At 37.1% G+C, this 14,794-nt stretch overlaps 1 protein-coding gene across 2 annotated transcripts in view; it reads left to right on the forward strand.

Annotated features, from left to right (window-relative positions):
• The window catches only part of MRC1 (mannose receptor C-type 1), a 1,874,292-nt gene that overhangs the window by 65,921 nt on the left and 1,793,577 nt on the right, over nt 1-14,794 (forward strand). For both annotated transcript variants that reach the window (XM_044064625.1, XM_044064626.1), the window contains exon 2: nt 2,710-3,111. In XM_044064625.1, the coding sequence (XP_043920560.1) occupies nt 2,710-3,111 (402 nt within the window). The remainder of the gene's footprint in view (nt 1-2,709; nt 3,112-14,794) is intronic.

Consider the following 14,794-nt stretch of genomic DNA (forward strand, 5'->3'; position numbering starts at 1 on the left):
GTAGCAGTTGTTTGGGTGTCTGCTTTGGAGGCCTCTGCTGTTTAGGTAAATTTTTACTCAGAGCCTCCGAGTATGTCTTTGTGTGTTTATGTGTTTGATTCAGTGGAGTGGTAGCATTATGTGAGGCTGGTTTTGTGGTGTGTGTAGTTACCTTCTCCTCCTGTCTGGTCTTGCCAGTCCTGAGTTGAGGGAGCTCAGCCTCCATTTTGGCTAAATAGCTGCATCTCTCACAAGTATTTGTGTTATGTGGGAGGAGGAGAGGGTTGTCTGTGTACATGAGGCAGTTATAACATTGCCTCAAGATTCCCAGATTCACCAGCTGGACCGGAGAGGAGATTGACAACTGACCTTTGGACATGCTAGAATAATATTGGGAAATCCTTAATTGAAAACAAGGGCCAGTGGGGAGTGAGGGTGTAGTGCTTTTAATTTTTAGTGCTGACTTATATAATTGCTTTAGTGAGCAAGTGCCAGGTAACTTGAGTGCAATGTGTTACAAGTAACTAAATGCAAAAACGACAAACAGTAACTTTCTTTCAAGTGAAACAAGGAAATAAGTACAGTAAGCAATGCAGATATCACTAGTGATCCACAGAAGCGCTGAGAAGTTGCGTATTAGGTGGAATTAGCTTCCAGGGAAATAACAAGCAAACAAACAACAAGCATATAAACAAAGCTAGATTCAGCAGGCACATAACACCAGAAAACAGACATAATGAATGTTAGACTAAGATCTTATTGAGTTCCAGAGTCACAGAAAAATTGAGAGACGTTCAAAAATGTTCAGACAAGGTGTGTTATAAGAATGATGAAGTGGATGAACAGCCCAATGGTGTTAGCCATTAAGCCTAATGCAACTATCAAATTCTGCAATGAGTTTAGGAAACTGAATAGCATTTCCAGTTTTGATAGCTATCCCATGTTCAATGAGGTCTTAGAGAATCTGGGAAAGGGTAGGTACTTTACAGCAATGGACAAGACAAAGGGACACTGGCAGATAACACGTAACCACTCTTCCGAAGAAAGGGCAATGTTTGTAACCCCTGATTGTCTATATCAGAACACAATGTTAACATTTCAGAGGCTGCTGGATAAAATACTGAATCCCTCCTCTGGTATGCTGTAGAATACCTGGTTAACATGGTCTTTCATTCAGAGTACTTGGAATCCTACCTACCTAATGTACAGGCTGTTTACAGTCGATAAGACAGATGGGCTTGCCAGTATTAAGAAATGCAAACTGGATATGGTGGAAGCCGTTTACTTAGGGTACCTTTTAGGAAGAGGGATGGCAAGATGCATCTCTAATATTACAAGAAAATGAGAATTTAGTTCTACTATAGGAAAGTGAGCAAGCAAATTGTGATCCCTTTGAAAATATTTAATGCTAATATTTTAATAATGTCTGAATGGGAATGAGGTATTTATAGCAAATGAAAGTTAAACTTTTAGATGTGCCACCTTTCATAGTATAAGAATATGATTATGAAAACCGGTTTTATAAAAAAGATTTTGTGTGTGTGGGCGTGCATGTGTGTGCGCATGTATCTTGGGGTATTAAACATTCTTTATTCTTAGATGCATTTTATTCTGGTGAAGGCAAAGTCACTGTGAAAGGCCAGACTTAGCACAACTTCATATAAATAGTCTGAACAGTTTTGAAGCTATTAAAATGCAGTATTTTTTTTTTTTTTACACAGGCTACATTTTAATCCTTCTAGTGTGTTATCATATACACAAGTTGTAACTGTTTTAGGCTTTGACATGAAGCTTTGATTTGGTTTTGTGACCTGCTTAGAATTATGTTGTGTGAAGGTAATGAATATGGAAATAAATTAGTGAGGCAGTAAATAGTTTTCCCATATCATATTCACTATACCATGCTGTCCATCTGAGATGAAAAGGTTACCCCAGGGCAAAGTGTTAAATGGAGGTGTTAAATGTAGGTATGGAGGGACTATTTGTGGTCAGCAAATGAAAGCCCTCAGGAGATAATCATGAGGTGGCAAACAGTGTGAAAAAATGGAGTTGAAGTGGAAGTTGGGGTGCCCTGGGAAATGCCAAAGCAGAGAGGGAGACAGATAGTAATACTACTGTACAATACTACTATATAGTATACTATACAAGTCTTTGTGTGCTTCGCTGGAAAACTGTGTCACTATGTCACTGTGAAAAACATTCTCCCTCAGCTTTATTTGGCAGTATATTGGAAATGACCATTTTTCATAACAGAAAAAAATATTTGAAATATGTACTGTAAGCCCATCAGCTAGAGAAACCATGAATATCAAGTGTACAGTGAAAGTTTAAACCAAGACATGAATAAACAGATCATTGTTGTCTGAAAAGAAGTATTATGTGAATCCACAGAATTGAGTATCCTAGGTAACAGAAAAAACAAACTGCTGAAATTAATGGGGCCACTGATGAGTGAAAGTGGATGGCTCTTTTCTTAAAATTTTAACATGTTATTGAGGAGTAGTGTTTTGCGGAATTCCCGCAACTATCTTGAATGGAATCTGTGGTCCTTAAATTGCTGCACAGTCCTTATGTTCAAACTTGGCTGGTTTATAACTTCAAACAAGATTTCTGTGTACATAGACATAATTTCTTTTTCTATTTACATTTTATATAAAATAACAATTTGGGGTACTTGATTCTAGTACAGTATGTAAAACAAACTTTAAATTATTATTTTCTGTTTTTCAGGCATTGGTATCTTTTCTATCTACAATGAAGAGCACAAAAAATGTGTCATTGTTAAAAGCACTAATTCAGTTATAGCTGGAAACTGCGCGCCAACTGATCCAAATCAACAGTTCAGATGGATTTCAGAGAACAGAGTGATGAGTATTGCATTTACACAATGCCTTGGGGTACCTGCAAAGAAGGACTGGGTTCCAGTCACCCTTTATCCCTGTGATGCAAAAAGTGAATTCCAGAAATGGGAGTGTAGAAATGAGACCCTCTTTGCACTAAGTGGTGTTGACCTGCATTTTAACTATGGCAACAAAAATGAGAAAAATATCATGTTGTACAAAGGATCTGGAACATGGAGCAGGTGGATCACTTTTGGCACAAATGATGATTTATGTTCTCGAGGATACGACGGTAAGTTTTAAAATGCATTTATTCTTTTTGGTGGGTATACTGAAAGCATTTTAAATGTTTTTTCTAAGGCTTATAATCTGTTTTGTAACAAAAAATGTGCAATTGTTACATGCATTCTGTCTTCCATGCTGCTGTACACCTAATTTCTAGCTCTGTTTTGGCCAGTGATTACAGTACTTGTAACAGTTAGCATCAGATTTTTGGGCTGCTAAGTTTACTTGCTGCGATATTTTTTTAGTCATAATATTATAAATATTTTACATAAATAACTGTAATGACATATGCAGCAACTTTGATTTTTGATGATGAATTAAAAAAAAACAAGAACCGGTATTCAGACTAACATACATAACATACCACAATTAGAAGATGGTTGCAAAAGTACTTGTGTTGAGATCTATACTTAATTTAACAGAGGTGTTTATCTTATGGTAAAGCTCTGAAACTCAACAAAGCTGTATCACTTATCCAAAATGATAAACATAAGCCATTATTTTAAAGTAGATCAGGCATGTAACAAAGACTGGGAATCATCATTGTGAATTTAGTTGTCTTAAATGCTTTACCATTGAGTCATCAAGTAATATAATGGCATTTTACTTCTTCTTCTGGCTTTTCCCAGTTATGGGTCGCCACAGCAGATCACCTGTCCGCTCATGATTGGCAGTAGAGTTTTACAGTGTCAAGTTGCCAGCCCGGCACCCAACCTTCCACAGAAGGCACACACACTCAAGCCTAGGGCCAATATAGAATGTCCAATGCATCTACAGCATGTCTTTGGGATGAAACCAGAGCACCTGTAGGAAACTCACATGACCACAGGGAGGACATGTAGACTCTGCACAGAAGGCACCCCACCCAAGGATTGAACTGGAGAACCTCTTGCTGTGAGGCGACAACACTAACCGCTGCACCACTGTGGCCACCCAATATAATGGCATTTTACTAGTTCTGTGAAAATGAATTTTTAATTGAAATACAAGCAGTTGTACAACAGAGTAGTGGGACTGTTGAGACATACACAAGTAGAAAACTTTTAATGATGGTGGGAATGGACTGCTTGACTCATGTTATCACAACGTGTGGATTGTATTTAAACCTTCTTGTATTTTTTCTTGTTTGATATGAACTCCTTGATGTCTTTCTTTGTACGATTAGCTTAGGTCACATTTTTTATTCTACTCCTCCTTCTGCTGGAAGGCTGTTCTAATCATCCATTACACTTTTTTGTGAAAAATGCTATTTTCTATCTTCCCTGAGGCCATTAATCTGTCTTGTTTCTTTAGTTTTTGTATTCTTGCTCCTTCACATATCTGTTTTGAAAGGTGACACTTACCTGAATCTGTCAGTGTTTTAAGGTACTAAGTCTTCAGAGCATGTGCCTCATGTGCCTCTTGTATTCTAGACTATGTATATTGAATTTTCTCTTGTTTCACTTTTTAAGCTAAATGTAGCAATGGATGTCATTTTCCCCCTCTTCAGATGGTTGTCATCTCTGTCTATGTCATTGTAAACATAGAGCTTCTAAGAAGAGTATCTAATGCAATATATGAGGTGTTACCAACAGAGTGTAGAGAAGGAGCAATGGCTTTTATTTTGACTGATGATGCCTCTTCATATGCATCTGAATATTTCAACAACCCACCTTTCTGCTTTGGCATATTGCTTCTAAGTTTAGACAATCTGATACAGGATCCCAAAGTTCCTTTATGCTTAACTTGTTACCACTATTTCCTTTCCAACCCTACATCCTGTTTTTTCTTTACTCCCCAGAGTTACTAGTTTACATTTTAATGAATTTAAGCTGGTCTATATTAGAACACCAAAAGATTACTTCAGCGAACGCTCACATGAACGAAAACGCTGGTAATCGAACTGCTGATTGAGGGGGGCTGCATCCCCCTTGCTAACTATATATTCCAACTCTGAGATTTCACTACAGCGAGAAAAGGGCAAAAATCCCACTCCTCACTGTACCGCGACCCCACAAACACCCTTTCGTTTACCAGCGTTTTTGCTCATGTGAGCGTTCACTGAAGTAAACTTTCAGGTTTATAATATAAACCCGATTTAAGCTGCTATATGTTTGAACTTTTCATCCTTTCAGTGCCTTGATGGGTAACTTCTGTTAAAATTCTATACTTTCAATTCTAGATCATATTAAATATTACATTTAAGTATCGTGAAAATTACTAGTTCAGGAAGTGACTCTTCTGTATCCTGTTTTTTCTTTACAGCTTTAATAATATTATAACCTTAATAATCACACCAGTTCTGTCTATTCTTTTGACTATTTGTGTAGTACTGTGTCAAATGTAGTGCTAAACTCAAAGCAGTAGGAAACAACATCTTAGTCAGCTTCCTGAGCAAGATCAAGGGCACCCTGCAGGATGAAGCAATTAGGTCAACCCTGGACAGAACAAATGCACTTCTTAACAGAAATCAACACAGCTATATGATGGGGCAGTGATAACCAGTTTTACAATAGCTGCATCATCAGCAACATATAATGTTTGACTGCTTTTATGTACTGTGCTATAACTTGAGAAAAGTTGGTACAGATAACCGAAAACAACAGGAAGCAGCAAGCAGCATGCTTTGATTCTTGTTCTTCTGGTACCAGTATAACCCGTTTCATTCAGACCAACGAATTTACGTTATCTAATAAAATGATTCAGTATACTGCCATCATAATTCCCTCATTCAAAAGGATTCTCAGCATGTCAGTACTTGTCTTATTAAAAAGACAGCCTTCATTCTGACAAACTCAAATGTGGCACCCTGAGTGTGTGAATGCCTGTCCATTGTTCACCTACTTTATGAATAACGTTCCTTGATTCTGAATTTATAATGTTTAGATATCTATCAGCATCTAATTGTGAGCATTTGCAAGTGGTCATATAGACAGCTAAAGGAGTGAAAATTGATAAAATTGGGTATATGAAAAGACAGGATGGAATTTTTGGAATGACCAGTTCAGACAAATGCCACTAGTTTGTAATAATCAGCATATGTCATCTCTGGTATAGTAAATGCATTACTAGGGGCAGTGTGTATCAGGACAGTCTTTAAGATATCTTCTCTTACAAATGATCTATAGAACACCACCCAAAATATTTTAAGCCATAATTCAAACCAGGTGTATGCCAATGTCACAGTAGAGCTTTTCTGATGACTGGTACATGTGTAGAATAAGCTGCAATAAAAGGAAGGGGATAATTATTGTGTGTGTGTGTGTGTGTGTGTGTGTGTGTGTGTGTGTGTGTGTGTGTGTGTGTGTGTGTGTGTGTGTGTGTGTGAATGTGTGTGGTTAATTATTGCCATAATGTATAGTCTCCCTGCATATGGAGATTTTGACATACTTTATTTTTCAAAGGGTGAATTTAATGTTTAAGGTGACTACAGATACAGAATCATTTGTAACCATTTCTTTCCGGGACCTTGTGGCTATTTGTTCTTTTACATATTCTGTCAGTGTAGATGTATTAACTTTAGAGAAGGCTGTAAGTATGTGAGTATGATGGTCATTACAACAAGGGTGCACTAAGTTTATAAAAATAATAATCAGAATGTTACCAATTTATTCTGTAACCTATGTGTCCAGAAATATTTGGAATCAGAACTTCACCATGAAAAGAAACATGGTGTAGAGATCTTCTTCACTGTCCTTTACCTCCATGCTGTTATTTATACATGTATAATGTATAGCAAACTGTCCATCAAAAGGGTAGGGGGCACAGCATACAAGAGGAAGCCCAGCCTATCCCAGAAATAACTAGATATATGTAATAGCCACACGTACTGACAAACCACATTGTTGACATTTGGTATATCAAACATGACCCATTAAACTGCAAATTGCTGAAATGCCTGGATGGGTCCTAACATAGGTCCTGCAAGAGGTCAAGCCTTTCTGTTGCTGCATTTTAGTAAGTGAAAAAACAGGAGTTGACCAAATGGTTTTGACCAATTATGTGTCTACTAAACAGCCATTTGACATTCTGTGTACATACACACACACACACACACACACACACACACACACACACACACACACACACACACACACACACACATGCACACACCTCTCTATCAAATCTGTTAGTTGTAACAGAATCAGAGGTGTGAATGAATAATATTCTAGCCAAAAAAGTACAACCTGTAAACAAGCATCATATGCTTTGTTGTTGTGTATCGATCTGATCTGACCATGAAACAAGTGAGTACATGTAAAACCTCATCAGCTGCAGACAGAAGCTAGGTAAGATTTGAAATAAGTTAATAAGGACTGGAAAATAACATCAGTATAACTGGATAGTGATTCCAATAGTAATCTCGCACTCCTTCTCCATCCACAGCTACCCGGTGGTGTGAGCATTGGCATTAGATAATTGTCACTGTTAAAGTGACACCCGACATGGGAAAAAGGGGTTATGGATGGATGGATTGTAAATCTGGACAATGAATAATACCATCTTGCATATGCATCACTGATGGATTTGTACTACAGAATGGGGGGGGTGTCAGTAAGCAAGGCTAAAATAAATTGTTGTATATTATGACTGACTGCTGGTTTCAAAACAATATTTTTCCTTAGTAACACATTTGCCAATCTATCTTATTAGCTGCTTTAAACATGATATCAGAATGGGTCTTCCAAGATGGCTGCACATTGATCAACAGCTTAATTTCATCTCTCCCAGTGTGGAAACAGAAACTGAGGAAAATGAGCAGTGCAATTGTAAACTTGGGTAAAATTCAGCTACTGGATAGTAAGTACACTACCTGGATATTAGCAAAGACATTTGGAGAACTTGAAAGAAATGTAACCAGAAAAGGTGAAGAGAAAACACTGGTCAGGAAGAATCATGTGGCTGTTCAACAAAAAGCTGTTCATGCCTCAACTTTGGTTCAGCATATGGCTTCCAGTAATTTAGAATAAAAAATAAATCAAACATATTCGATAAAAATAAATGAAACTGTAAAGGAATATATTAAATTAAATAAAAAAGGATGAAAAAATAGAAGAAGCTTTAACTAGCTATCCAGACTGCAAAAATCAGAGGTTGAAATGAAAAAAAAAAAAGCTCTGTAAAACAGAGTGCTCAGAGAAAATATGAGACTTTCTGTTGTACCAGAGAAACTGGAAGGAACAGACTATATTAATTTTATGAAAGTGCAGATAAGCAACTAGACTGGTGTTCCACACCAGAATTTGTTAATTGAAAATGCGCATTGAGTGTTTGCTGCAACCTTGGCCATGAAAAGCAGCCAAGACATGTATTAGTAAAAATGCAATCATACCAACAGAAAGAGTTGATCCTGAAATTGTGGCAGAAAGGAAAAGTAATAAAAATTGAAGACAGTACAGAGTATTTGTGGAAGATGATTATTTGTTTTAACCAGGCAGAAAAGAAACAAATTAACCTAGCAATCGGGGAATGTGGAGAGACAGAAGTGAGATTGAAGCCTACCATATCCAACTGTCTTCAGTATATTTTTCATGGAGGATTAAAGACATTTTTTGATGCAGAACAGGATAAGAAGGAAATAAAAAAAGTTTATCCAACAAAAAGTAAGCCATCTAGCAGAAAGGGACTGTACTTCTTATTTTTCTGACAATAAAAGTAATAGAGAGACTTTGCCTGTGAAACCTTTTCCAATGTTTCAAAGGAAAATGCTTTAGAAACAGACTCCTTCATACACAGGAATTGAATAGAAGAATCAAGAGGACCTTGGACTTGAACCACAGTCTAGTGTTGGGAGATGGATATGATCAGTAAAAAGACAAGCAACACTGAAATTAATTAAAAAAATGTGAGACTGTAACTAATCAATCACATTTGTGAAATGTGGCTTTGCCAAAAAAGTGGCTAAGAAAAGACTGAACTTTCTTGACTTTGTTAAACTTGTGAGTGAACTGTAAAGCATATACTTTACATTATGTCAGTAATGTTTAGAAAGACAATAATGGGAAAAAAAACAACTGTAACAAAATTAATGTTTGTAGTTAGTATTTAGCAGTGGCGGCTGGTGACTTCAAATCAAAGGGGGGCTGCAGGAGACAGCTGAATGGGTGGGGTCAATGGGAAGGGGTGCGGCCAACTAGAAAGGGGAGGAGCTATGCTGAAAACCACAAAAACTAACTAAATACACTGCTCTGGGTGCCAAACTGTCATTATGAGAGTCCAATCAAGACAAAATTAAGTGTAGAAGAATAAAAATATTTCAATGCATTGGCTGTATGACAGCTTACTTAATATCTAGATGGAAACAAAAAGGTTGTGAGGCATGAACAAATAAATTACTTTTTAAATACATTAATGGAATGCCAGTCAAAATCAAGTATAAGAAAAACAAGCAGCACTCAACTCAAACCACTTCTTGCACTGCAGTTATAATTATAATTTATATTCAGCTTTAGTAAAGTACAAAGTAACATGCTGAAAGTAGAAATCTCTGATGCCCCCACTTGTAAAAATGTTTCTTATCCAAAAAAAGACCTGCTGCCTGACAACTATCTACTTGTTTCATGGGTAAAACATGATCAAAGTAAAAAATGAAAAGCAAACAAGAAATAAGCTCAAGATACATTGCTTAAAAGGATTGCTGTACAGGTTATGGACCACAATATTGGCATTCTCTTTAGTTTACGGTTAAAGCCTGCAGAGATTACTGGAAGTCTCCAAGTGTAATGAGCTTCTTAAAATAATGTAATCCTGTCCTTTATTACACATACTGTCATATGCATTTCAATACCCAAGGCTTATACATTATCTAGTTAAGTATTCTCTACATGGCAACAACAGAAAGGCTTTCAATGCTGGCAATTCTTTAATAGTATGCTTATTAAAGCTTACTTGCATCTTACAATTTCAGCCAAGCTTACCTGATGGTCATTAAAGTATTGCTACTTAAACACAGAACAACAGGCACTTTGAGTAATAAGCATAAATCAACAGTACAAAAAATATGACAGAAACCAGACCATTCTGCAAAAAATCAAGGACAGATGAAAAGCCACTCTAGTACTTGTGTCTACCTTGGATGGGGATACTCTGCACATTTACACTGCATAACTACTCCTTGCCTTGCTTCGACACATCCAGAGTCACTACATGGGGGAGTGGGGTGCAACAAGTATGTCACAATTTGAAATGTCTCTGGCTGACTGTGATGGCTCTGACACATTTGTCATACCTCTCAACCTCAGAGCAAGAAACCTGGACAAAGCCATACAAATAAGTGTGACAAAGGCTCAAAAATAAGGACACTTTTATAAACTTAGAAAGATAATAGAATAGATCTTGCATTAGTTTGAATTTTATGAATGGTATTAAATCTGAAACTCAAATGTCTGTCATTATTTCTAACTTCAGTCTTTAATGATTTGTCACTAATTTGCCAAAGAAAACACAAATTTTATGAAAAATGGACCAAAAATGTGATGTAAAAATATAAAATAGCCACACAATACAGCTGGGAACCTGTCAAAGAAGGGACACTTTAATATTAGTACTGCTAACTTGAGCAGCTGACAAAATAAAAGAATCTACATGCATTTCTGAAATAAAAGTAATCTATAACTCTGATTATTACAGTTATTTCTTAATTGTAAACCCTCCATGTTTTCTTCCAAAATTGCTATTTTGCAAAGGGATTATTAGGGGGAAGAGCAACATTTCGAGCCAAAATCAGGGACAGTTGAGAGATTTGGCTATGCCTAATTCTATAAAGCAATTTATTTGCATGTACCTCTCAACCTGTTAATGCAATAAATATAGACAAGGCCAAATATATTGGGGGAACATATAAACAGTACTAAAAATTGCTCTTGTATAAACTGAGACAGTTGATAGAACAGGTCTTACTTTCACTTGCATTTTTCTGAAGGTTATGAAGTCTGAAACTCAGTGTGTCATTATTTAGTGACTTAATTCTTAAATGATTTGCCAGAAAACCACAAATTTTATGAGGAACAAACCAAAAATAAGAAGCAAATATCTATTCATTCTTTGAAAATCTGGACAGTTGGGAGGTATAGTTCAGCTGGGGCTGTCTTTAAGTTTGCCGCCCTTCCCCCTCACAAAATCATGGTCGAATGGAGCCTTCCCCTGCAGCCATTCCAATGATCCATTACTTGGCTATTTCACTCCATTTACCATAAACACTAATGTGCATACTGATTTACTTCTATGATGATTTGGACTTCATTTGAAAGTTTTATTTTGCATTTTATAGCACAAACGGTAAGACATCTGCTAAACAAACTTAGCATTAAAACTTCTCTTCCCTTGAACCTCACATTCATTGAAACAGCATTGAAACCCACATTCAAAGAAAATACATTTTACCAGTGGCAGATAAAGATTAATTCTGGGCTGTTTCCAAATCATAGGCCCCTTGCATATGAAACATACATGTGCTCTTTGATACACCTTCCTATTGTTTTGAACATTTTTTCCAGTAAACAATGAAACAAAACACATGCACCAATAATGAAAAAACTGCCCAGTTCAGAACATCTTTCCAGTAAACAATGAAACAAAACACATGCACCAATAATGACAAAACTGCCCAATTCAGAACATTTTTCCAGTAAACAATGAAACAAAATGCATGCACTCATAATGACAAAACTGCCAAGTTCAGAACATATCCATCATAAAAGTCTACTCAAACCTCTACAGTCGACCATTATCAGTAAATATACACAATTCTACAGTCCACCAGTATCAGTAAATATGCATAATTCTACAGTCCACCATTATCAGTAAATATGCACAATTCTACAGTCCACCATTATCAGTAAATATGCACAATTCTACAGTCCACCATTATCAGTAAATATGCACAATTCTACATTCCACCATTATCAGTAAATATGCACAATCTCTGAAGAAGTAAAAAAGTCATCTAAATAATTCCACGTTAAATAAGTCTGTAACTAATGAAGAGGTTGCTGCTAGCAAATACCTTTATATTTCATGGTTTAATCAAAAAATAAAGTGTCTGACACCCCTGAGGAATAAATTGCCTATATTACATTAAAAATGATAAGCTAGTAATATTGCAATAGGAAATGGATGGCAAACTGATAACAAGCTCATAGTTAGTATATTAACTTTTTCAGTACGGCAGCATTCACCCCTTGTGGGAGTAGAACCAACAACCTTCTGCATCAAAAGCAAGTACACAGCCTGTTGTGCTATTAACAACGCAAGCTGACTTAGCATAGGCAGCACTAAACTTCTCTTCCCCTGCAGCTCTCAGCTCCTTGTAAAATCTACTCAATACTCAACTGCATCTCAACTTCACAGCACAAGAAATCTGGAAAAAGCCAAATTTATTGGGGGGGGGGTCAAAAGGCCAAAAACCAGGGACACATTAAATATTGCTTGTATAATCTTGGAAAGTTGCTAGAATAAAATGCTGTGTTACCATCATACATGTTACTGCCAAGGTCCCTGTGCAAAAGAGTCAGAGCAACATACCACTATGCCAAATCAGCTGCTTTGTGAAAGAAAAATGCTGTGTTACCACCATACATTTTACTACCAATGTCCCTGTGCAAAACAGTCAGAGCAACATACCACTGTGCCAAATCACCTGCTTTGTGAAAGAAAAATGCTGTGTTACCACCAGACATTTTACTGCCAAGGTCCCTGTGCAAAACAGTCAGAGCAACATACCACTACGCCAAATCAGCTGCTTTGTGAAAGAGAGGAAGACTGAAACTTAAATGGCTATCATTTAATGAGTTCAGTTCTCACCATAGCTGTCAACCTCTTAGCACAAAACACCTGGACAAATAAAGTAATGAGGGAATACAGCCCTCAAACATATTCAGTGAATTCAGTTCTTGCCATAGCTGTCAACCTTAGCACAAAAAACCTGGACAAAGCCAATAATGGGGTAATACAGTCCCAAAAATAAGGACACATTTCAAATATTCATCTTATAAACTTAGAAAATTGCTAGAATAAAAGGTTGCGTTACTATGTATTTTCTGAAGAATATGAAGTCTGAAATTCAAATGCCTGTAAATTTTACTTCTGACGGAACAAAAACAATTTTCAGCAGAGGCCCAGGGAGAAATACTGCAGACACATGTCTTTGCAAAATGGCAGGACACCAGAGCAAATCCACACAAACACAGGGATAAGATGCAGACTCCACACAGAAGGCACCCCAGCCAAGAATCAAACCAGAAAAACCTATAGCTGTGAGGCAACAATGCTACCACTGCACCATCAAATATGTAAGGAATTAAACATTCAGAAACCTGAAGTCTGAAATTCAAATGCCTGTCAATTTTATTTAACATTTGTTAATCAGGACAATCTGACTTGGAACAAAAAAAAACAATTTTCAGCAGAAGCCCAGGAAGAAATAATGCAGACATGTCTTTGTAACATGGGAAGACACAAAAGCAAACCCACACAAACACAGGGAGAAGATGCAGACCCCACACAGAAGGCACCCCTGCCAAGAATCAAACATGAAAACCTACAGCTGTGAGGCAACAATGCTACCACTGCACCTTCAAATATCAAGCATGGCAACATTCAGAAACCACAGATATTATGAGGAACAGATCAGATCAAATATGAGGCAAAAATATGCATTTTTTTTTACAAATGGTGGTGGGTAGGGAATTCAGGTCCTTAACACCTGCATACAAGGTACAGGGTTCAAGCCTGAGTATCTCTACCCACCACCATTTGTTCTCTCTAACCACCAGTATATAGTAACTGGGGCATTTTACACACACACACACCCTCCCTTTGTTCTGCAGTATTAAAGCCTTCACCTACCAGCCCAAATGACCACCTACCCGGTAATCCAAATCCAGCAGCAAGCCCACAATCCAAACACCTACCCGAAGCCTTTGTCCATGAAGCCCACGCACTGACAGTCCCATGAGAGCAGCTCAGTCCTCCTCCTCACTGGTTCTGACTGCGGCTGAAGCAGTCCGGAGCTCCTCTGTTCTGTGTGGTTGTCACCGCACAGATTCCTGGTATCTCACAGCAATGATTGCTGGGTACCTCTTTCTTCATATCCGGACTGCTGATAAAGGCAGTCTGAGTTGTCCGCGCATGCGCAGAGGATCGGGACTCGTGAATTGTTTTTTTGTTTAGATTTCTTTTGTTTTTTTCTAGGTTGGAGGGCTGCAGTCCGGCAGTCCGATAGGACGAGCCGCCCCTGGTATTTAGATAAACCATTTCATCATATAAACTGCATGTTATATTGTAAAGTATTTTTTTGTAGTGTGCAATCTAGAATATTTCAAATGTAGGACGGAGTCTTTTCATTGACTATTGTATGTGTTACAAATATTAAAGTAAACCAGTACCTTTTTATTTGTAAGAAATATAAATTTTATGGTATAACAAGAGAATAAAGAGTGGACAGAAGTCATTTTAAATTAAATGCTCTGATAATGGACTGCTGGGGTGGTATTGGGGTTTAAATATGTATTGATTACATGTAGAATTAAAATGACAATTTCCCTAGTTTCTACATGGGTGGGAGCCTAGACTAATGTCCTTGGTTTAAGCTATAAACAAGTATTTTGTAAGCAAATAGGCCTGAAAAACAAGATAAAATATGAAAACAACGAAAAATACTAAGTTCCTTGCATTTGCAATGATATTCGCTTGTTTATTTTTCAGTTAGCAAA

The sequence above is a fragment of the Protopterus annectens genome, chromosome 3.part0, assembly GCF_019279795.1.
Source record: "Protopterus annectens isolate FY-2018-M chromosome 3.part0, PAN1.0, whole genome shotgun sequence".
Lineage (NCBI taxonomy): Eukaryota > Metazoa > Chordata > Ceratodontiformes > Protopteridae > Protopterus > Protopterus annectens.